This window comes from Myzus persicae, unplaced genomic scaffold (genome assembly GCF_001856785.1).
Source record: "Myzus persicae strain clone G006 unplaced genomic scaffold, MPER_G0061.0, whole genome shotgun sequence".
Taxonomy (NCBI): Eukaryota; Metazoa; Arthropoda; class Insecta; order Hemiptera; family Aphididae; genus Myzus; species Myzus persicae.
Window position 1 is genome coordinate 89010 of NW_019103278.1, and position 21183 is coordinate 110192.

Consider the following 21183-nt stretch of genomic DNA (forward strand, 5'->3'; position numbering starts at 1 on the left):
GATGGTATATTTATAAATATATGTGTAAGCGCATGTATGTATCGTACGTGCGGTAATAGTGCATGTGTTATTATTATTATTATTATTATTACGCTAGTACCTATGTATACCTATTACCAGTTATACCTATTACCAGCCATCTACCAGCGAGCGCGCGCGCGCGCGCGTGTGTGTGTGTGTGTGTGTGTTATAGAACATATAATATACGCTCGCTATGGGTAAACACGGGATAAAACGAAAAGGTTAATCGTATGCACTGCGTATATATAATATTATTGTATACACATGGGCAGTAGGTACGTATAAATATGTACATGTGTGTGTGTATATATATATATATATATATACACGGTAGGTTTAACGAGTTGTGGGATTCTAGTTTTGGACAGGTCACGATCGCCTATTATTTGATGTTTGGAAAAAAATAGAGGATAAAAAAGAACAACAAATTATGCACCATCATCCCTTGTACGAGTTTGTTCGGAGTTTGCTTTACACTCACCGCACGAGTCGTGTTTACATAAACATACGCTTCTCTCGCGTCGCCGTCGTATACCCGTGTATTTATATAATAGCGCGAGTATACACGCGCGCGGCGTGTACGTATATATATATATATAGGTATGTATATATTATTATTATTTTATATAGGTATACACAATATACACTCGTACAAGTCGTACATAGGTATACGCACTGTTTGTTCTCCAGTAAAATAATAAGTATCGGGAGGGGGGGGGGCGATGGAGGAGGAGGTTTTGAGAAAAAGTGATTTTGTTTTCGGTCTCCCCCGTATTAAATTATGTATAGTACGCTTTATATAGGTACACACCGCCGCCGCCGTCACCGTGTCATGCCAGACGGCCCTGCACAGAGACGGTCTTGTGGTCGTGTATGTGCACGATGCAGTGTAATCGGATCTTGGCGTGACATACAAACGAAAGCCGGACACCGATCCGCATAGTTGTGGCCGAAACAGATGAACACACACACACACACACACACACACACAGGACTACAACAGGAGGGATACTTTGTGTACAGAATATATTACTATACAAGGCGTATAGTCATAGTCTTAATAGCAGTAGCGTATCTGTGCGGGCAGGGTCCCCTCCCCCTCTCATAGATGGTGTAAATGTATACATTATTAAAGTACGTTTTTTAATCATACCTTTTCTGTGGAATATTGTCACATTATGGGAATAATCAGTTTTTATAATATTTAAAAAAATGTTCTTCTGGCAGTAAAATTTAATACCATTTAATTGCATGCTGGCATACAGTATACAGTTTAAATATTATACTTTTATGAGTTTTAAAAGTAACTAAATGCTAATAATTGGTTTTTGGTGTTTCTATGTTTTAATTTTAATATGGGATTTGCTAATTTTTGTATAATTAAAAAATATACAATTTTCACTATTTTTAACTCATAATATTGAGTTTCAGTAAATCAATCTTCACTATTTACATTTATTTATTTGTGTACGCTGTAGGTACATTGGAAACCTGATTGTGATCGAGAATGGAAAAAGAATGCTGATGTGGATGAGCCATATTACATATTTGATAATATCAAAATTCAAAATAAGGAAATGGCAATACGCTTATAGTCTATACTCTATACTAGTGAATGCCCAACACAGCAAAAATTTATTTCTAAAATATTTTCAAGATTTTGCAAGAAAAATTGAAGTACTGTTAATAATGTTAAGATAGTATTACAATATTGACGTGGATAGGCTTTACAAATATTCTGATAATAAGTGTCTGAAAATACTGTATTAACTAATATTTTCACAACGTTATTTTCAAAATGTTTTATTGGAAATATTGGAAAACCATGTATTAAAAATATTGTAATAATATTAATATTTCCCAAATTATTGCTGTGCATATGTAATAGTGGGCATTAAACTATCAAACTATTAACAATTAACCGATTGTGAAAAATGAACTAACGATAATAAGATTTGTTCAATAACTTATTTTTTATATTTTATATTTTGTTTCTCATTAAATAACTGGCTTTAGGTATTAGGTACTTGATAAATTACAATATCGCAAATAATGGGTACATACATGCTCATAATGAAGCTACACATTTATTTTACTTTGATTGTTTAATTCTTAAGTAATAAATAACAACAGGTTACCAAGTACAAGGTACTAAGTAGGTATATTAAAATATTTTAGTCATTAATATAATATTATATCCATAATATATTGAGCATTGCATTATTGTGGTTGTAGAATTGTAGAAATGATTTTGGAACGAAAAATATTTCAACCTCCTCCCCCTTAAAATTGTCTGGGTACACCAGTCCTAATTATTAGTATACTCGTATTATTTAAAATGTACTCTTGTAGTGGTTCGAGTACGATAATGCCCTGTAACGTATGAATAATATGTGTATTTCGAAATGCAAAGCCCGTGAAGATGCGACTCACGCGACATGCGTGTACCTTGAACGCAGAAGACGTCCGCCCTCGATCATCGTCGCTGATTCTGCGCCAGTCGCTCGGCAACAGGTAGGTATACTGTCGTACGACACTGCACACACTGCGAGGGCGGCAGACGTGTGAGAAAAACGTGCTCGGCGCATATCGATTTCGAGCAGACTCGTCCGGTGACTTTTAATTTATATAATATAATATATTATATTATATTATGTATACAACGTGTGTGACAATATTATATTATATACGAATGACATGTTATAGCCGTATAGGTACTTAAGGTACTCCACGGATTAATCTACAACTTGATTCTTCCGTTTTAATTATTATTTCTATTTTTTTTCATCGCGTAATCAATTACTTATTTAATCCTATAACATAAATATTATCATGGTATAAAATACATAAATGTTTTGTACGTCGATGTACTGTATACTAAATCTGTAATATTCAGATAGCGTAATAAATAATATTATTTTATCACCCATCTCCCTCTATACCAGCAGTCATCATTAAGATTTTGGAAAGGGCCATATTTTATTTTTGAAATTACTTGTGCACAGCATGCATTTTATATTGAAGATATTAGTTCGTATAATGATAATAAATAATAATCAATTTAAAAAAATTTACAATTGAATAGCATATAATATAACAACAAATAAAAATGTATTAGGTATCTATTGTATAAATGTGATTATTGGTGTTGATTTTATTTTATTTTGACGTCGACGTACATATATAATAGAAACTCAAAACTTTATTAATTTTATTTTTTTGTCCACTTTAGAATGTATAATTTAATTAGGCTACACAAAATTTGTGGCATTGACATAGTGTGCTGCTCTATACCCACAAATAGACAGCGTGGCTTAATAAATCTTCGTAATCGATTTAATCACATATATTGTTTAATCTTTTCATTGAATAATATGGTTTTCTCTGCATATTTACGTATAATATTAATATATTTCACGCATGGGTGGCCAAGAGTAGAGGTGCACTCCCTATATTTAATTTTGCCCCTTCACATAAATATTGGTCATCTGCAGTATACTGACAAGTTAAAATTAAATTAAAATGTTTAAAGCATTTTTATTTGAGTAAATTGTTTGATTATATAATATATTCTTATATTCTTAATAATCTAATATTATATATTTCATTATTAGTGTACACAATGACTTGAAATAATGTTGTATTTTATTATCTTAAATTGTGGCCTAAATCTATTAAACCTAACCTAACCTATATTAATCAAAATATTTAGAAGGTAATTAATTTTTATTTATCTACAGCTGTAAATAATAATATTTTAAGAGAAATATATTTATCAAGTGGAAGGATAACGACAATATTCAAATACCATGGACTTCGACACCCCTAACCTCCCAACCCCATGACCATTGAAAATAAAATATCTATTGTGTACTATAAAAGTTTGGCACCGCCACTGATAACACGATTTATAACTAATAAAGCTATTATTTTTTGATTTTCCAATAGCATATTTGACATATTATTATAAATTTCATTTTACGTTGCATTGCAATCATAATATTATATACAAACTGTATACATTTGCAGGTGTTTATTTAAATATCATTATGTATATACTTGACCCTTATGTGTTTTTTATTGAGGAAATTTCACAAAAACTCGAAAATCGTGTAACATAAATGTATTCGTTTTTTAAAATTAGTTTTTATAACATTTATTTAATGCTTGTAAATAAAAAAAAAAATATTTTATAAATGCATGTTGTTTATATAAAAAGCAATAAGGTCAATAAATGGGCGTATATAATATGATATAGATAAGTCATAGTATATAATATTATATACCTAATATAGATTTATTTTAAGTATTTAATTTCATACATATTTATGAAATGTTTTAAGGGCATTGGAAAATCCTGTGATCTAGTTATGACTGATTTGGTACTGGTTTTGACTACCTACCAATTTTAACTGATTTTATGGTAAATACATTATGGCATTATGCATTAGGTACATTATATTTAACGATTTCGGTTGAATGCTTCGTTTGTGAATAATCGTGTATATAATTTATTTATATACCTAGGTATTATTTACTATACCTAATATATTATGAGTAATATACATAATATTATAATAAGATTACAGTAGAAATTATAATAAAAATAAATCTTAACATAAGAAGGCTATGATGACAATTATTAGATCATAATTTATATTAAATTATCTTCTTGAAGAATAAAAAAAAAATTAATAATAATAATAAGTCATAGCAAATTTTAATGCGAATATATTATGTTTTATATACATTATTCCTAATCATCAATAGTTATTATATTTATGACTGATATCCTTATAAATTAAAGTTATTATTGACACAATTTAATTAAAATTAGACATGCCATTTATCTTCTATCATTTTTTGCGCACATTAAAATGTTTAATCATGACTAAATATTATTTTGATTAAAATTTAGTATTATTATTAACCAGTGCAGTGTGCTTTTACTATTGAACATTTGTTCTCTGACGCTAAATATAAAAAATATATCATGATAATAAATCACTGCCTTCTACGTTATAATTGTTATAACTTAAAATGTCTAAATTTCCAGAGATTTACCTATATTTTATACTATCAAACTAAAATCATAGGCGGTCCTACGGGTGCAGTCTCTGCAGCCTGTGCTGCACCTGACATTACAACCACCACTTTATTTTATTGGTTGAAATCATATAACTATTCATAACTCATAAGGTAGATATTTTATAGTTTATATCTTTGTTATTTCACGATATATTGTTCTGATCATGAACTTAGTTGTTACTTTGTTAGTTTCAGTGTTGGATAGTAACGTAACGAAGAATACAAATTACTATTGTAGTAGCCAGTAACGCTGTAGTAATTTTATTATATATTATTTAAATTAACGCAATTGTAACCAAATTTCTTATAAAAGTAATTTCTTTGGAGCAACGTGTTATTTTCCACGTTATTAAAATAAGTTATGAATGTAGAGTCCATGACATAGACTAAGGGTTAAGATATTCGAGAAAAATTAAAAATCGGTAAAATGTATTTACCATTCTGAAAATTTTAGATAATAATGATGAATATTATAAAATATGCAGGCATTTTACGTATTTTATTCATGTGTATTACATCCATCCATTATCAATATAGTGTACCTACATAATTAATGTATTACATATACTACTATACAATTTACATATAATAATTAATAGTATACCTACTTCTTATTACATTCGGCATTCGTTATAGACTGAATTTGTCGTTAAATTTTGAAAAAGTAACAATTCATTACGCATTACTTTTTGAATGAAAAAGTAACATAACGTGATAAAAATAATGTCGGGAAACGCGAATTATGTAATTTAAATAAAAATATTTAATGTAATAAGTAGCCAAGTAGGTAACGTAATTAGTTTCTTATCGAAAGTAATTTACCTAACACTGGATAGTTGTTAGCTCGTAGATCTGATGATCAAGCCAGAATTAAAGGGAGGAAGACCCTAGGCTAACAGTGGTATCACAGAATAACCTAACCTGGTGGTATTTATAGTCACGCGCGATCACATCTATAATTATCATAATATGAAGAAAAACCAAGTTCGGAGGAAAGGAAATTACTATTTTACTAGTTTCAAAAATTATATGTAATAGTCTAAAGTAAATTATGGTTCATCGATACTCAGTAAATCTAACTTCGTACACATTCCCATTTCCCAATACCCCTAACATTTAGAAATTAACCATCTATGCTGCACGGCTGCACCTGAAGTAAAATCCTGGGACCGCCTATGACTAAAATTGACTAATATATTGTTTTACAAATTAATTTGTTTCATAAAATTTATATATAAAAAACATGTTTTTAGATAAACCATATTACGATTGTTAAGAAGTTATAAGATCATTTTTTTTATAACACATTATTATATATAATATAATATTATCATATCTTATTATTTTATTTGTTAAAAACTATTTTTATTATATTGAAATAATTTTTAAAAGTATTGTAAACATTTGGCATATTCCACTATTATTAAATTATTTTTTTCCATTTAAACACTAACAATTTTAAAATATTTAAACTAACTTTTATCTATTGATAAGAATTTTGCAATTAAGATTTTTACAATATTTTAAATATTTTTCCTTGGTCAAGAACTTTAAAACTGAATATAATAGAAGGTTCCTCAATTCCTCATCCTATTGTTTAACATTACATTAATAACAATAATTCGATGGTTCCTCCTTTCGACGGCGTTTGTTGTTATAAATTGAGAGTGGCTACTACTATTATGTCATTGTTCTCATGTAAAACGCTAATAAATATATAATTATAAAAATAATTGCATCTTCAAGTATATAGGTACCTACTTATAAACGAGTATATAATCATATGCGCATATACGTGTATATAATTTATACTAACACATAAATTAGAAATTAAGTTCCACACTTGCACAATAAACAACATATATTTATGTATTATACTTTTTACAGGGTTGTTTATTTGTAGTATGACTTGTTGTGACGCTACCAGACTATATATTAGTAACCAAAAGTGTCACAGATTATTATTAAATAAATGTTATTAGTCATTTTATAGTTATTTATATAACTATAAAAATTTTTTTTTTCTTGTTCACCAATGATTATTTGAATTTTGAATATTTATTTTTCAAATACAATTTAAAGAAATATATTTTTTTTGTAACAATCGTTTTAGAACGTGTTGGATTTCGTGAAATGAATATCATGTGCACATTTTAATTACCTATTTAATCCAAGTATCTACGGCTTAACGAACGTACACCGCATTGTTTTTTATATATAACTTTCTGTGAGGTTATAAATGTAATGAATATCCGATTAAATTATAGCAGATCCGTTAGGCAAATGATGTAAAACGCAATGGGCAACAATAAACTAGCTTCTTGTTTAATTGGGTTCGCGAAACCACGCCGTTTATTATAATTATCGGCACTTTGTTATTCAATTACTAATTTTTTTAATTTAAAAATAATCAAATCGTGTGCGGGAACCGCTTTATGCGATTTGCGATAACGTTTACTACCGACACGTTGCAGGGCTTGCACAGTTACACGTAAATAATATTATAATAGTTTAGGTTTAATATTATATACGCGTAGTATGCGTCCACGTATCGTAACACGTTTAGTAGGTACTCGTTTTATTTAGGAAGGTATACTAATTGTTTTTATAACTATTATAAGCCATTTTTTTTTTAAATCGTGTTTAAATACATATATGCAAATAAGTTTTTGTACGCACGTTATCAGACATCATCATTATTAAACACGACCTTGTAATTAAGAAATGCGATATCGTTTTAAAACAACGGTGCCAATAACAAATCAAATGTTATGATTTACTATGTTTCGACGTATTTAACTAAATACATTATACAAACGTTGAAAAATAACGCGATCACATGCATTTTTCGAAATATACACTATTATAATCATATGCAATATTATAAGCTATACATAAAAAGCATACGTTGCCAATTGTCTTTACCCACGTCAGCGGTTTCGGAGAATGCAGAAGACTAGTGGCCCCCTTAACACTTAAAATCTCCTCCGAAAATTTTCGTAAAATATACGGATACACATTTTTAGTTTTAAATTTAAATTTACCCAACCTCCAAGCTTACGAGTACAATGCGTAAAGCACATGGTATTTAATGTTATACTATATAGTATATGATGTCTCCTTATTTCCCTTCACTCTTTGTTTATACATACAAATGGTATTATGTTAATATGGACTACTATAATAGTATGGTATGATTTTCAGGTATACACTCGATATTTTTGTTTCTGGCGATTTCGTTAACATTGAGAATACTACATTATGTATAATAATAATGTAACACAGCGAACCGGACGTCCTCTTTTTCGTCGTCTCGTCGACGTCACGCCGCCGCCGCCGGAGACAAGTGTGCGTGTGCAATGTGCATGATGGATAGCCGAGGTGTACGCGCGGCAAGCGATAATTAATGAGACCCGTCCGCACCGCTGCGGCGTGAAAACGATACTCGGCCCTTTTGTCGGACCAACGGAAAATAATGCAACGCGTGATGAGAGACGTACACGGACGGACGGGGGAGACTTGTTGACCGATCGACCACTAAGACGAGTGTGTATATTATACGTACATGGGTATTATTATTATTTTTATTATTTTTATTATTATTATTATTATTATTATTATGTCTATACAGGTACCAGTGACGATGTACGGTCGGAAACAATAATTTCCGAATATTTTAACACGAACGCTCGTGTACATAATATAGGTACATAGGTATATATATATAATAATGTATTATATACATAAATAATACTACAGTCGTCGGCCGTCGCTCACAAAACGTTTTATTTACTGTTTGCTCGGCGCAAACATTTTTCTATCTCTTTTCGAACCTCCTAAACGAGACGATTTTACCGGAAAGTCCCTTTGCCAGACGGACGCGGCGGCCGGTTTATTTTTTGTTTGTACGGATTTTATATAGGCATAATAGGTACGTATGTGCACCGCCGTCATCATCGCGGCAGTTGTGTCGTTCACACGGTCACCCGGCGCGAGCTCACTCATATACGCATACCGATATTATATATAATATGTACTTATGTATATACTACAATACATCATATATATATATATATATATTATTATTATACGTGTTCCGCGTTTACGACACGACGTTTGGTTTTCTCACACGCTCGTTTAGAAATTCGGCTAAACAAACCACCCGGGCTAAATGACTGCATAATGTAATATAGTCTCGTCGGAGATACCTCTCTACTCATATTGTATACCTATTTGTATATATTATTTATATCGACTTTTCGAGTGAACGGAAAAAAAAGATTATTTCAAATATGTACATTATGTTTTTCTCATCACACACGCATATATATACAGTGTCTTATATTATAATATTAGAGTGTTTTTTCCCGTACGAATGACGGTTATGAATGTTCAAAAGACCAATATAGTCTCGGAAGTTGAAAATAAAGATCGATTAATTATATTTAAAAAACGTTCAAAACGCGTTACATATTTGAACGTTTTAATTATATCTAAAATATGTCATCTATAACATTTAAGTATTATTAGTATTAATAAATGGAATTAAATGCATTTAATACATAAATAGTTTCTTGGTGATTTTTTTGACAATGAACACTCATCACCTAAAAAAATATTGAAGTTTTTGAAAATATTTTTTTTCTTAATTTTAAGGTTGTAACCTATTGGTAACAAAAAACATGCTTTTTTCAAGTCCTGGTTTAATTTTAAGGTAAATGTAAGTTTTAGACTTTAATAATTATTTTTTTAAATTTTTTATAAGTAATTCATTGTAAAAGATAGCCCACGATTTGGACAACAGCACAACTCTCACGCCTCATATCTATAGGCATAGAAAGGGGGGGGGCTAATGGAGCTATAGGCCTTCCGAAATTTTTTTAAGGCCCCCTTCTTACATTATTTAATTATCATTTTTAGAATATATGTCATGTATTTATGTAGGTACCCAAAACATTATAGGCTAAAGCTCCTCCCTCCCATAAGAATTCAACACACTACACCTATCCTCATACATATTAGTATATTACATAGGTATTATAGTGCAACATAATTTAATATGTATGTTCTTTTGTATTTGTGACAAATGACAATCACTACCACTATATCACAGTAAACACTAAACAGTATATTAGTTAACTTTTGAAATTTGAATATTAATATTATGACGTAGGATATAGAACATACGTAGATAGTATTATGTGAAGTCTGAAGCGATGAAATCTGTAGTATACCTACATATATTAATTGTTATTATACGATATACTTATACCATATAATTACTGAATTTATAATTTTAATGTTTTATATAGCCTAAAGGTAGCTAGCAAGAAACGAATAAACGATAATCTACATGCTACTGTATAGGTAATTTGCAATTTATTTTTATAATATATTAGGTACCTAAAGTCAGCCGATTTATACGCTAGCTATATTACCTATACTATTAATTGGGCCGTTGAAATGCACGCGATTTATTTATACGTAAAAACGAATTTTAAGTTGTAACGTATGTTTGAGTAGATTAGAAATTCGAAAATTATGCTTATGACAAGTTCAGATGTAAATACTAAATATTGTACAGCGATTACATTTCTAATACATACACTAACACCTGACATCCTAAGCCTCACACACCTGTATATGTAACAAATTTGAATATGAGATAGCCTAGGTATAATATAAGTTTACTCATTTAAATAGAAGTAAATATGTTATGTACAATTTTAAAATTGTAGAAGTGCATTTAAAAAAAAATACAAAACGTAAGTAATAGGAGCCTATGGATACGTATATTATTTAGTTTGATCCTGGACTCACCTGATTTGCAAGAGCAGTGAATGTACCGACGATTGTAGTTGACCCAATCAAATCCTGCTTCGACTGCCAGTCGGGCCAACATGCCATACTTGGACTTATCCCTGTCTGACGTGGTGATGTCTACCGCCCGTCCCTCGTTGTGCAAGCTGCTGCCGGCTCGGTCCACCCAACCGTCGATCACTCGCAGTCGAACGTTCGGCCATAAGTTCATCACGCTGATGGCTAAGGTGTTGAGCTTTTCTTTACATCTCTACAAACGAAACAAAATATTTATTATAAGAATGACGTACCAAGTTAGTGCATTACAATATTATACATATCATACATTATTACTACATTATTACTACATGTTACAATTATATTATATTGTGATATAACCCTCAAAAGTTGGGCGAAATCCTTAAAAAATGGATTTTCAAAGTTCGATTTTAAAGTCATGTCCATGCCGCAGCAGCTGCTGTGTAATAATATCATGCAAAATTGTCAAAAGTGTACGTCTCCTCGTCACTTGGACATATAAATGTACAGATTGCATGTTTAAACATAGGAAATAACGCGAAATATAATATTCAATGAGAAAAACAATAACGGCCACATTATAGTAATATAATAATGTTACAGCCGAAAATGCAGCGCCGCGTGTCGTAATTTCCCACAAGAATGTGAGGTGGAGGCAGGTTTTTTTTTACTAAGTACCGTGTACATTATACAGTATACCTATAATATATTATACACCATTTTCACACCGCGGCGTAACAATCGCCGACGACTAGTTTTTTTTCGTCGTTAATGACGGCGACTCGTCGCTACTTTCCGGCAATACCAGTTAAACGGAATTATGCTCGCGCGAGTTAGTTATTGGACGACTATCGCATTCTGGTTATGCCTGTTATTATAAAGCGCGCGCGCCAGCCAGCCGATATAACTTATACACACGTCCGGATGTTCTAGGAATCGTTATTTAAGATAACTAACGACAAATTAGCCCGGCAGCAGCAGCGGCCAGCCGCGCGCCGCATGAAAAATTGCACTCGTTATTTGCTCGCAACCGTTTACCGAGAAATCTCCGCGTGATTGTTTATAAATACGTTCATAATAATATTATTATACAAGCTAAATATAATTATTTTTTTCTCCTACACCGAAATGTACCACATAGACAAGATTTGTGGTACACCAACAACTACAGATCTAAATTCGTAAAACATACAAGTCATGAATAAGTATATTTTTTTAACGCTTGAACAATGATTTTGTTTACGTTAGATTTGCTTATTAATTATTATTGTTATTTTTTTAATCGATTTCTGTCGTCCGATAACGAATAACTAAAACATTATGATAGGTGTATACTGTGTATTATTATTATGCATATTTATCACATTAATATACATGTGTTTCAATCGAAAATATTGCGAATTTAAATCACAGAGATCTGAAAGGTCCACAGTCTACACACTCTATACCACTATACTGAAAAATCTCACAGAAACAGCTTTTGATATAATTACGAAAATCCTATAGAGATTATTAAACATCTTTACTTGCTAGATGAACAAATATTACACTACATTTACAATATCCATAGAAGTGGGTTAAAAGTAAAAACCATGAAAAATAAACTCGGAATATATTCAATCTACGTAGTAAGTACATGAATACGAGAGGCCAGATGATGGGGGTGAATATTGAATTTAAAGAAGAAGCCACCAACCATAGTTCATACTCCATAGTTCATACGTGACGCATTTGACCTTGATTTTTAGTTATAACATACATGGTTACAGTTCGACGGCTATAGAAATACCTAGTCACATGAAGGTATTTAAGAGATAGCACCATGAGGTACCCAATTAATATCAAAGTTCATACACAACATAAGATTTAAATTGTTGAATGAAACGCTGAAAATAGCTCAAAAAACCACTCCGATATATTTAAAATAGGCACGTCGTAGTCTACGGTTAAGTTAGACTCGTAGATGCTGACTACCACCGGTATGTGGAATGACCGTTTCATCCTGTACAAATATATAATATTTTAGGCACACCGCGGCGGCACAACACACAAAAACCCGAAATCGATATCGCACCGAAGGGCCCCCCATACAGTGCAGCCGCGGTTCACCGTCCGGCATCCGCTAGGTCCAAGCGCCGCGACCGCCGCCACGAACGCGCGACAAGCGCAGTCGGATTTTCGCCCGAACGCGTTTTCCGCGCGCCCGCTCCCAACGGTTCCCGCTTGCACCCATAGCGATGTAGCTGACCCGATGCGCCGGCCGCCGACGTCGCTGCCATCGCCGGGCGGCGCGGCGAAACAACACACGGCACAGACGCGGAAAACAAAAGATGAGACACCGGCGCTGCACGGGGGTGCCGAGGTGGCACCGTTGGGCGGGGCCAGGTGATCACCGCCGGCGAAACGTGTATGTGGTGTTGGTACTGCGGCGGCGGCGAGGTCAAAAGCGGCAGAGAGAAAACGAAGAATGTCGTGTCCGCCTCGCCGCAGCGTTGGGCGCGAGCGCAACGGACGGGGCTGTATATATATATATATATATAATATTATGTATTATATATATATATAGGTACACGCGGCGATATATATATTACATTATGTAGGTATATGTACAATTATATTATGTACAATATAATACGAGAGCGGTCTCAGTATTATTACATATATTATATTAATATAATATAATATTATAGAAAACGAGAATGAAAATAATACGGAGACGGCGGAAACGTCGGGGAAGGGGAAAAACCGAATTCGCCGCCGCCACCGCAGTCGACTTGGTGAATGCGTTACGGTGCGCGTTGGTATTTCCCTCTGCCCTGCCCCCCGCCACCACCCCGCCCACGCCTAATATACCCAATTGCCGACCCGACAAGCGGCCATTTTGTTCGGTACGGCTTGCATTCCGAAAAGCATTGTCTTAAATAATAATAATAATAATAATGAACGCACTCACCGCGGGGTGAGCAGCGGCGGCAGTGGCGGACGTGTATACACACAAGATTATGATCTGCCCGATGAGCGAGTACACACATCATACATAATAAAATAATAATATATTTAATATTATGCGCATGTATGATGCGTATATATCATATCCGTCGGACGACGACGGCGACGACGACGACGACCGGGACCCTAAAAGAGCGGCTGCCCAACGAGCCGCCCGGGCGGGGGGGCCGGTGATGGTGTCCTTTGTGGGGACGGCGGCAGGCGCCTGCCGCGGTTTATTTTGACAAGCAATTTGATATAATGGGCATTCTGAACGCGCCGCGGCGCGCTCGCGGCCGCTCTCATACAAACACCGTCGTTGCACACAAACGTGCAGCGCACCTATATACACATAATATGTTAAACTCGATGTGTAAGCGGTGGCCACACAATGAATCGTCCGCCTCCGACTGGCGATGCACCACCGCCACCCGTGTACCGGTGCAGCGTGCAGTGTACTTGTGTGTACCGTCATGTAGCCTGTGTGGGTTACGTGTCGGGCTTGTTAGTCTTTTGACTTTACACCTTGTCCCTGGGATGCCGGGCAGGTGGTGGCGGTGTCGGCAACACACACTTTCTACTAGGGTGGTTCTTTTATTGTTATTATTATTATTATTGTTGTTGTTGTAGAAACGTAGTATTTTTGTCAAATTATTATTTTGACGTAAAATAAACCAATGATTTAGCACATCCCTTTGTCCCTATAAGACCGTGTGTGGTTGTATTATAAGTATACATTAGGTACATGTTGTGTTGGAAGAATACCGCTAATCAAGTTGAAAATATCTTTTAAACGATTATTTTGAGATTTTATGTAGGCCTCTTTCTCTCCCGGCTCATTTATTTATAAGATGATTCTTAATACTAATATAATATTATACTATTATACCTACTACATAACTTTTATTTTTATCAGCAATTAAAGCTAAATATTTCAAATGTTGGGCCCACACACTTTTTAATTTAATTTATAAACCTTGTACATGATAAATGAAAAATGTTAATAAATAAATTGTAAATGATAAATTTATAAATTATGTATAAACATGCAGAGGTGAGGCGCAATATTTTTTGTCGTCATGACTTCGCAGTAAAACATTTAGAATGAAATATTTAATTTATGTGTAACTCGCGTTAAGCTATTAAATTAAATTTTAAATTTATTATTATAAATAAAAAATACGGCTGGAAGTATTTCTTTTTTTTATACCTAATAAAAGAGTACACATTATATAATACTACAAGTAGGTAGGTAGTAAGTGAATTCATTATTTAAACATCATAAAAATTTGTCAAACATGTTGTTATAATATATCATATAGGAAGTATGTACAATGTACATGCCAGTTGCCACATATTATGTGCACTATTAAAAAAAAAATAAGGTCGTTTTCTCCTGCCTTCTAGAATTCATCGAACAAAATTCACTATCGATTTCACCAAGAACTCGTTTTTGTATCTTTTTTTTTCCATACCCCAGCGTATTTCTTTAACAAAACATATTAATACCTAATATAATACCCCGCGAGTATACCCAGCCGACCTTTTAATTCATGCGTACTTACGTACAATCTAGCGTGTGTATGTATGTAGTAAAAAACGAACCGAGATGGGATCTCTCTACTAGTGTTGAGCAAAAAAAAAAAAAAATGTTTTTCTCAAAAAAAACTGTCAAAAAAAAAAGAACCGCGTGGCGCGAAACGGGAGACTCAATTGTGCGTGTATACAATAAATATTGTAGTGTGGCGCGCGGTCGTAAACTATACACATAATAGCGGTATCTATATAGTGTTGTATGCGCGTGGTGCCGTCAAAATCAATTTCCAAAAAAAAAATTACACACAACGTATACAGGGTGAACGGGAAAAAAAACAATAATAAAAAAAAAATACACACTGTGTTCCTATCGTTTACACGATCCCGTGGGGGGTTATAATCGAATAATATTATTACTATTATGTAGGAGATTATACAGGCACCTCTCCCGCCTCCCGGGCGTCCGTCCGTCCGTCCGTCCGCGCCTCCTCCGCCGCCGCCGCCGTCGTCGTCTTCCCCGCGCGCGCGCGCGTGTGTAATGTGCGCCGCGCGCAAGAGTGTCGAACGGGACCCGGTTGGCCTCCGACCGCCGTCTCGGATTTCATCGATACACCCGATTGCAGACACGGCCGTAAGACGACGACAACGCGCCTCCACCCCCGCCGGCCAAACCCCCTCCGACCGCCGCGGTCGACTACAGCCTCCGCATACCAGACCCGCGCGGGTACACTGCATTAATTAGATGTTATCGATAACCGTTATCTATCCGGTGCGCGGCGTCATATGGACCGCGTGCAGTATACCATGTTTCAGGTGTTTATAGGTATATACCCGAATCGTCGGGCGTACACACTACACAGTATCGGGTGTGTGACTCGTGATGAGTATACACAATATTACAACAATATTTATACGCGTTTAGGTCTGCCGGTATATAATATAATGTGTACAATATGTAGGTACCACGACGATGGGATTCGGTTCACGGATGCGACACCGCGTCTGTATATAATGCACATTATACACGCACCCCGTGTGTGCAGGGTAACCTTATTCTGCGTTGCCAGTCGGCTGTGATGTGTGTGTGTGTGTGTGTGTGTGTGTGTGTGTGTGTGTGTGTTGTATTATTATATTATTATAGTCAGTCGGCTACTTTATGCCTTTTCGGTAACAACGCGGTGGGTCATTTCGCGGCGAATTCCGCGCCGCGTCTCCGGTATAATGTATAGGTAGATATTATTATATTACTATTATATAGGTACAACAACGATCCGTCAGCCTGCGCAGCGACACCTGATATTGTATATAATGTGCGCACGGTTTAAGGCTTACATATATACATTATACATACATAATACATAAAACACATATTACAGTATATCTTAAACCGTGGATGTTCGTTACAAAAGTGTCCGTACATATATATTATTATATATTGCAATAATAATTCATTACTGTTGATTTTATGATATGTTTAGTTTATAAGTAGGTATATTATGAAATCAATGGCATTTGAGCATTTCCTATTAGTTTTTACAATTTAATAAAACAGTAGTAGGTACCTATAATATTACAGAATTGTGAGTATTCTATATTGACCGTTTTGATAAAATACGGTATTTCGTTTGAAAAAAAACAAGACGAACAGCCCCAAAGGGATAAACTATTAAACTATAATATACAACCACATAATATGTCCTCCATAATATACGTATGTAATAGTATGTAATGTGTTGTGTGTGCTACATTATTGTGTAGCCGACACAAAATATTCATGCACAGGTGAATAGGTGATGTTCACAAAGACGTGTCATAATGGTCCATAAAAAATAAAACTCCTCGAGTACGAGTTCTTCGAAGTGATAAAAATATATATCGTTTAATTTCCACTATTTATCGATTAACGTTTAATTTCACATTTAATGATTCACATTATAGTCATAAATTATATGCTTAAAACTGTATAATATTATTTATTATATTATTGTCGTTGTCCACCAAACAAATTATTTGTATTTTTGTAGTTGAATTTAATAATTTATGTTACAGAAAGTGATTTTTTCATGTTTCTTAATAACAAATAAGACAATTATTTAAAAGTTCACTTAAAAATCATTCATAGCATAGAAATTATCTGAATGATGATTTTACCTTGAAATGAGTTGAAAAAAAGTTAAATTTAACAATTGATTTGTTGAGGACAATTAAATTGGAGATGGTCGACAGTCGTATACAAAAAAAAAAATTCGCTTCAGTTCAGTTGAAATAATAGGTGTATAATTATTAATTTAAAAGAGGACCTCATGGTACCTACCTACTATGACTACTAATTATTTTACTGAACTATTTCCTGTTTTTACTTATGTGTTATTAGTTATTTACTAAATGATTTATATTCAAAAAGCATTATGAGCTTTAACTAAGAATTATACAGTGTTTACCTATTATACTTACTACAACTATTATTACAGTTTTAGTAGGTACCAAGGTTCGATTATCAACAAATTTTGAAATTAATAGTTGAATAAGAAATACTTTTATAATTTATATTTTATAACTTATGAGTTGTGTTCTAAGTTAACTGCTAATAATACATATAACAGTTAAACATATTATAATATCTACAGTAAATATATATTTTTTTTTCATGGTAAAATACTTTGGTTTATTAATGTTAATTTGTGTAATAATCTTTTTATGTACCTACGTCAATACTTTTGACCAAAATAATTAAATAATATTTTTATTGCTGATGCACCCAAACGGGTTGTCAGTTTAATGGAAGTGACTAAGTGATGGTTTGTAAATTTTAAGTAAAATATCACAAAAATGCATGCAAATGGTTAAAGCTCATATAAATCCTTATTATAAATGTCAACAACGATTGTTGTGGTGTATAATATGTACATTTCAAGTATTGATGGGGGTTTCAATTTAATCCGGTTTTACGTCACCTCAAAAAATCATTACGATGGAACCAATTAAAATTACTGTACCAAATATTTGGAAATGTACTTTTTCAAGTAAAATAATAAGTCATATTTTATGACACCTGAAAAATAATTTTTAAGGATAAATATTTAGTTTAAACATCAGACATCAGTGACCAATTATTCTAAAAGAAATAAAAATATTTTTTAATATTTATAAAAGATTATTTTCCCCTTTCAATAGATAATTTCGATGATAATCGAACTGAATTCTGCATTTACAGATCGATCGTTCGCCAATGACCATAGTTGAGAACAATGAACTCAAACCAGTTGCTGAACGACTTCTCCTTAGTTGCCCGCATTGTTAATCAAACGAAGTCCGTGTGCCCCGGACTAGGTGAAGTTTGATTTTTTAAACGTGATAAAAAACGTAACAACGACCAAAATTAAATAAACCGGTCTTTGAAAAACAGAAATTAGTTAAGATATGGAACCAATTGGCTGTACAATAATATTATGTGTTAGCTGAATAGGTTCCTTTTATAAGGAGATTAAATTTATTATGATTTGTCAAATTTAAATTTATAATTAAACATTAGTTTGAAACATTGTTATGGGTGACACTTTGTTCGTGTTTACGTTGACCAAAAACAAGCAGCATATTTTTTAAATAATCAAAAACCGTCACGAATAATATATGAACGGTGACAATCATGTATACACTAATACACTGTACTATTTTTTTTTTTTTTTTTTAAAAGCTTTTAGTATCAACTATTATATACTATTATATTATATTGTTATACTTTTATAATTTATAAATATGATTTGATAAAATATAATATTTTTGGTGAATTTTATTCGGTACCCCTTTAATCAAAATCAAAATTCCATGTACCTACCTACACATAAAATATTTTTGAATGCATAAAATGGTTTCAAACCTTAAAATGACAAAGGGAAAAATAGCATTTTTTTAAAAAAAAATATGTAATGAATATATTGTACGAAATAAATTTAAGTAGAAGTATATGGTAAAATGTGAATATCTATAAGCTTCATACTGAAATATCTTGTATAACGTCAATAATATATCATATACGATGGAAAAAAATAGCCAATACCTACATAATATTATATTCTAATAATATTTCATCGTATGCGGTTTGTCGTCGTAGAGCATTAAATCGTGTTTACAGGTGTATATTTTATAGTGTTTAACGATCATATTTATATACATATATTATAATATATGTTACCATTGCGTACAAGAATACTACCGGACCCATAACCGTTCTGGTTGACCGCTCCGGTTCAGTTTCGGGTGTCAAACGCCGACAACGGCGGTGGCGGGACGGCCGAACACAGAGACACGGGCGCATTAAACATAATATTATATACTACGGTTACTACATGTATAATACGTGTGCATAATATTATGGAGGTAAGAGGTATACATACATACGTCAATACGTGGTTTATATATAATACGATTGTGTGTATCAGTGTGTATATGTGTGGGTAATATATTGTATACATAATATAGTGCAGCAGTCCAAACAATGCAATTAATTGTTATGAGCGGTTTCATGGTACGCGTTCGAGCAATTTGACAGCCTTTGACCCGTACAGGTCGTCGGCAGGCTCTCATTCTTCTCTCTTTTTTCTTCATTTTTTTTTTATTTTTTTTTATTGCCCACAGTCTGAGCACGTTTTACCTCTTCGGCATTGTTATCATATTCACACACACACACACACACACACACACACACACACACACACACACACACACAAGCATACGTGTGCGTTACCGTGGTATAATATAATATGTTTAAAAACGAATTAACACGCGCCCATTCGAACGTAAACAAATGATCGTATAGGTGGATGTAGGCCGATGCAATAAGGGCTTGTTCGTAGTAAAAATGAAATAATATTGCGTCGAAAAGTATATGTTTTTACCTAAAGTAAGTACTACAATGGATGCCTAAAATAACAATTATAATAGCTGTAAATTGTAATGTTAAAATTTGTCTAAAATTATAATAGAGAAGTGATCCGTACGCTTATTATTACGTATATATTTCATCTCGTTCGGTGTTAAACGGTATTGATCGGCTTATTCGTTCGTGTGTCAAAAATACAATGATAATGATTATAAATCGTTTCTCTTGGTCGAATCGTTTACACCGTCCATTGTTCTCGGTACGTGACTTTGGATTGATTTTCACGGCCGACAAATAAAAAGGTGTGAAAACCTGCACTATGAAGAGCAAAAAATAAGAATGAACCGACAGACAGATCTGTTAGCACTGGCGCCGGCGCTTAAACTAAATCCAATGATACAGTGCTATCGTCACGAAATCATGTACCGAGCACGTATGGGGGATCATTAAAGAAATCTGAGGTAAAAAGCAAATATTTGTGGAAAATGAACAAATAAAACACACGCTGAATCAAAATGTTGTTTGATGATTTTATGAGTTAAAAATATTATATAATACATACAGCCATACAGGTATATATATAAATATTATATCTTGGTTATTCGTTTCCCGTTTTTGTTTGTTTATTCACGTCTAACAAAACAATGTGACATTCAATTGAAGAAATGTATTTTTTTTAGACATATTTACGTTTTTGCCCGAGGATGAATTATGCCGCAGGAAAGGGGTTTGTTTTACGATCACTATACACATATTAACTATAAGTAAGAGATGAGGACATGAGCATCTAAAAAAAGAAAAAAAATTGTATATAAGAGACGTGTCAAACTGAG

The 21183-nt window shown here is 33.1% G+C and overlaps 1 protein-coding gene across 1 annotated transcript in view; it reads right to left on the minus strand.

Annotated features, from left to right (window-relative positions):
- The window catches only part of LOC111034140 (desert hedgehog protein), a 42761-nt gene that overhangs the window by 5872 nt on the left and 15706 nt on the right, over positions 1-21183 (minus strand). The window contains exon 3 of the mRNA XM_022315195.1: positions 10930-11179. Within this exon, the coding sequence (XP_022170887.1) occupies positions 10930-11179 (250 nt within the window). The remainder of the gene's footprint in view (positions 1-10929; positions 11180-21183) is intronic.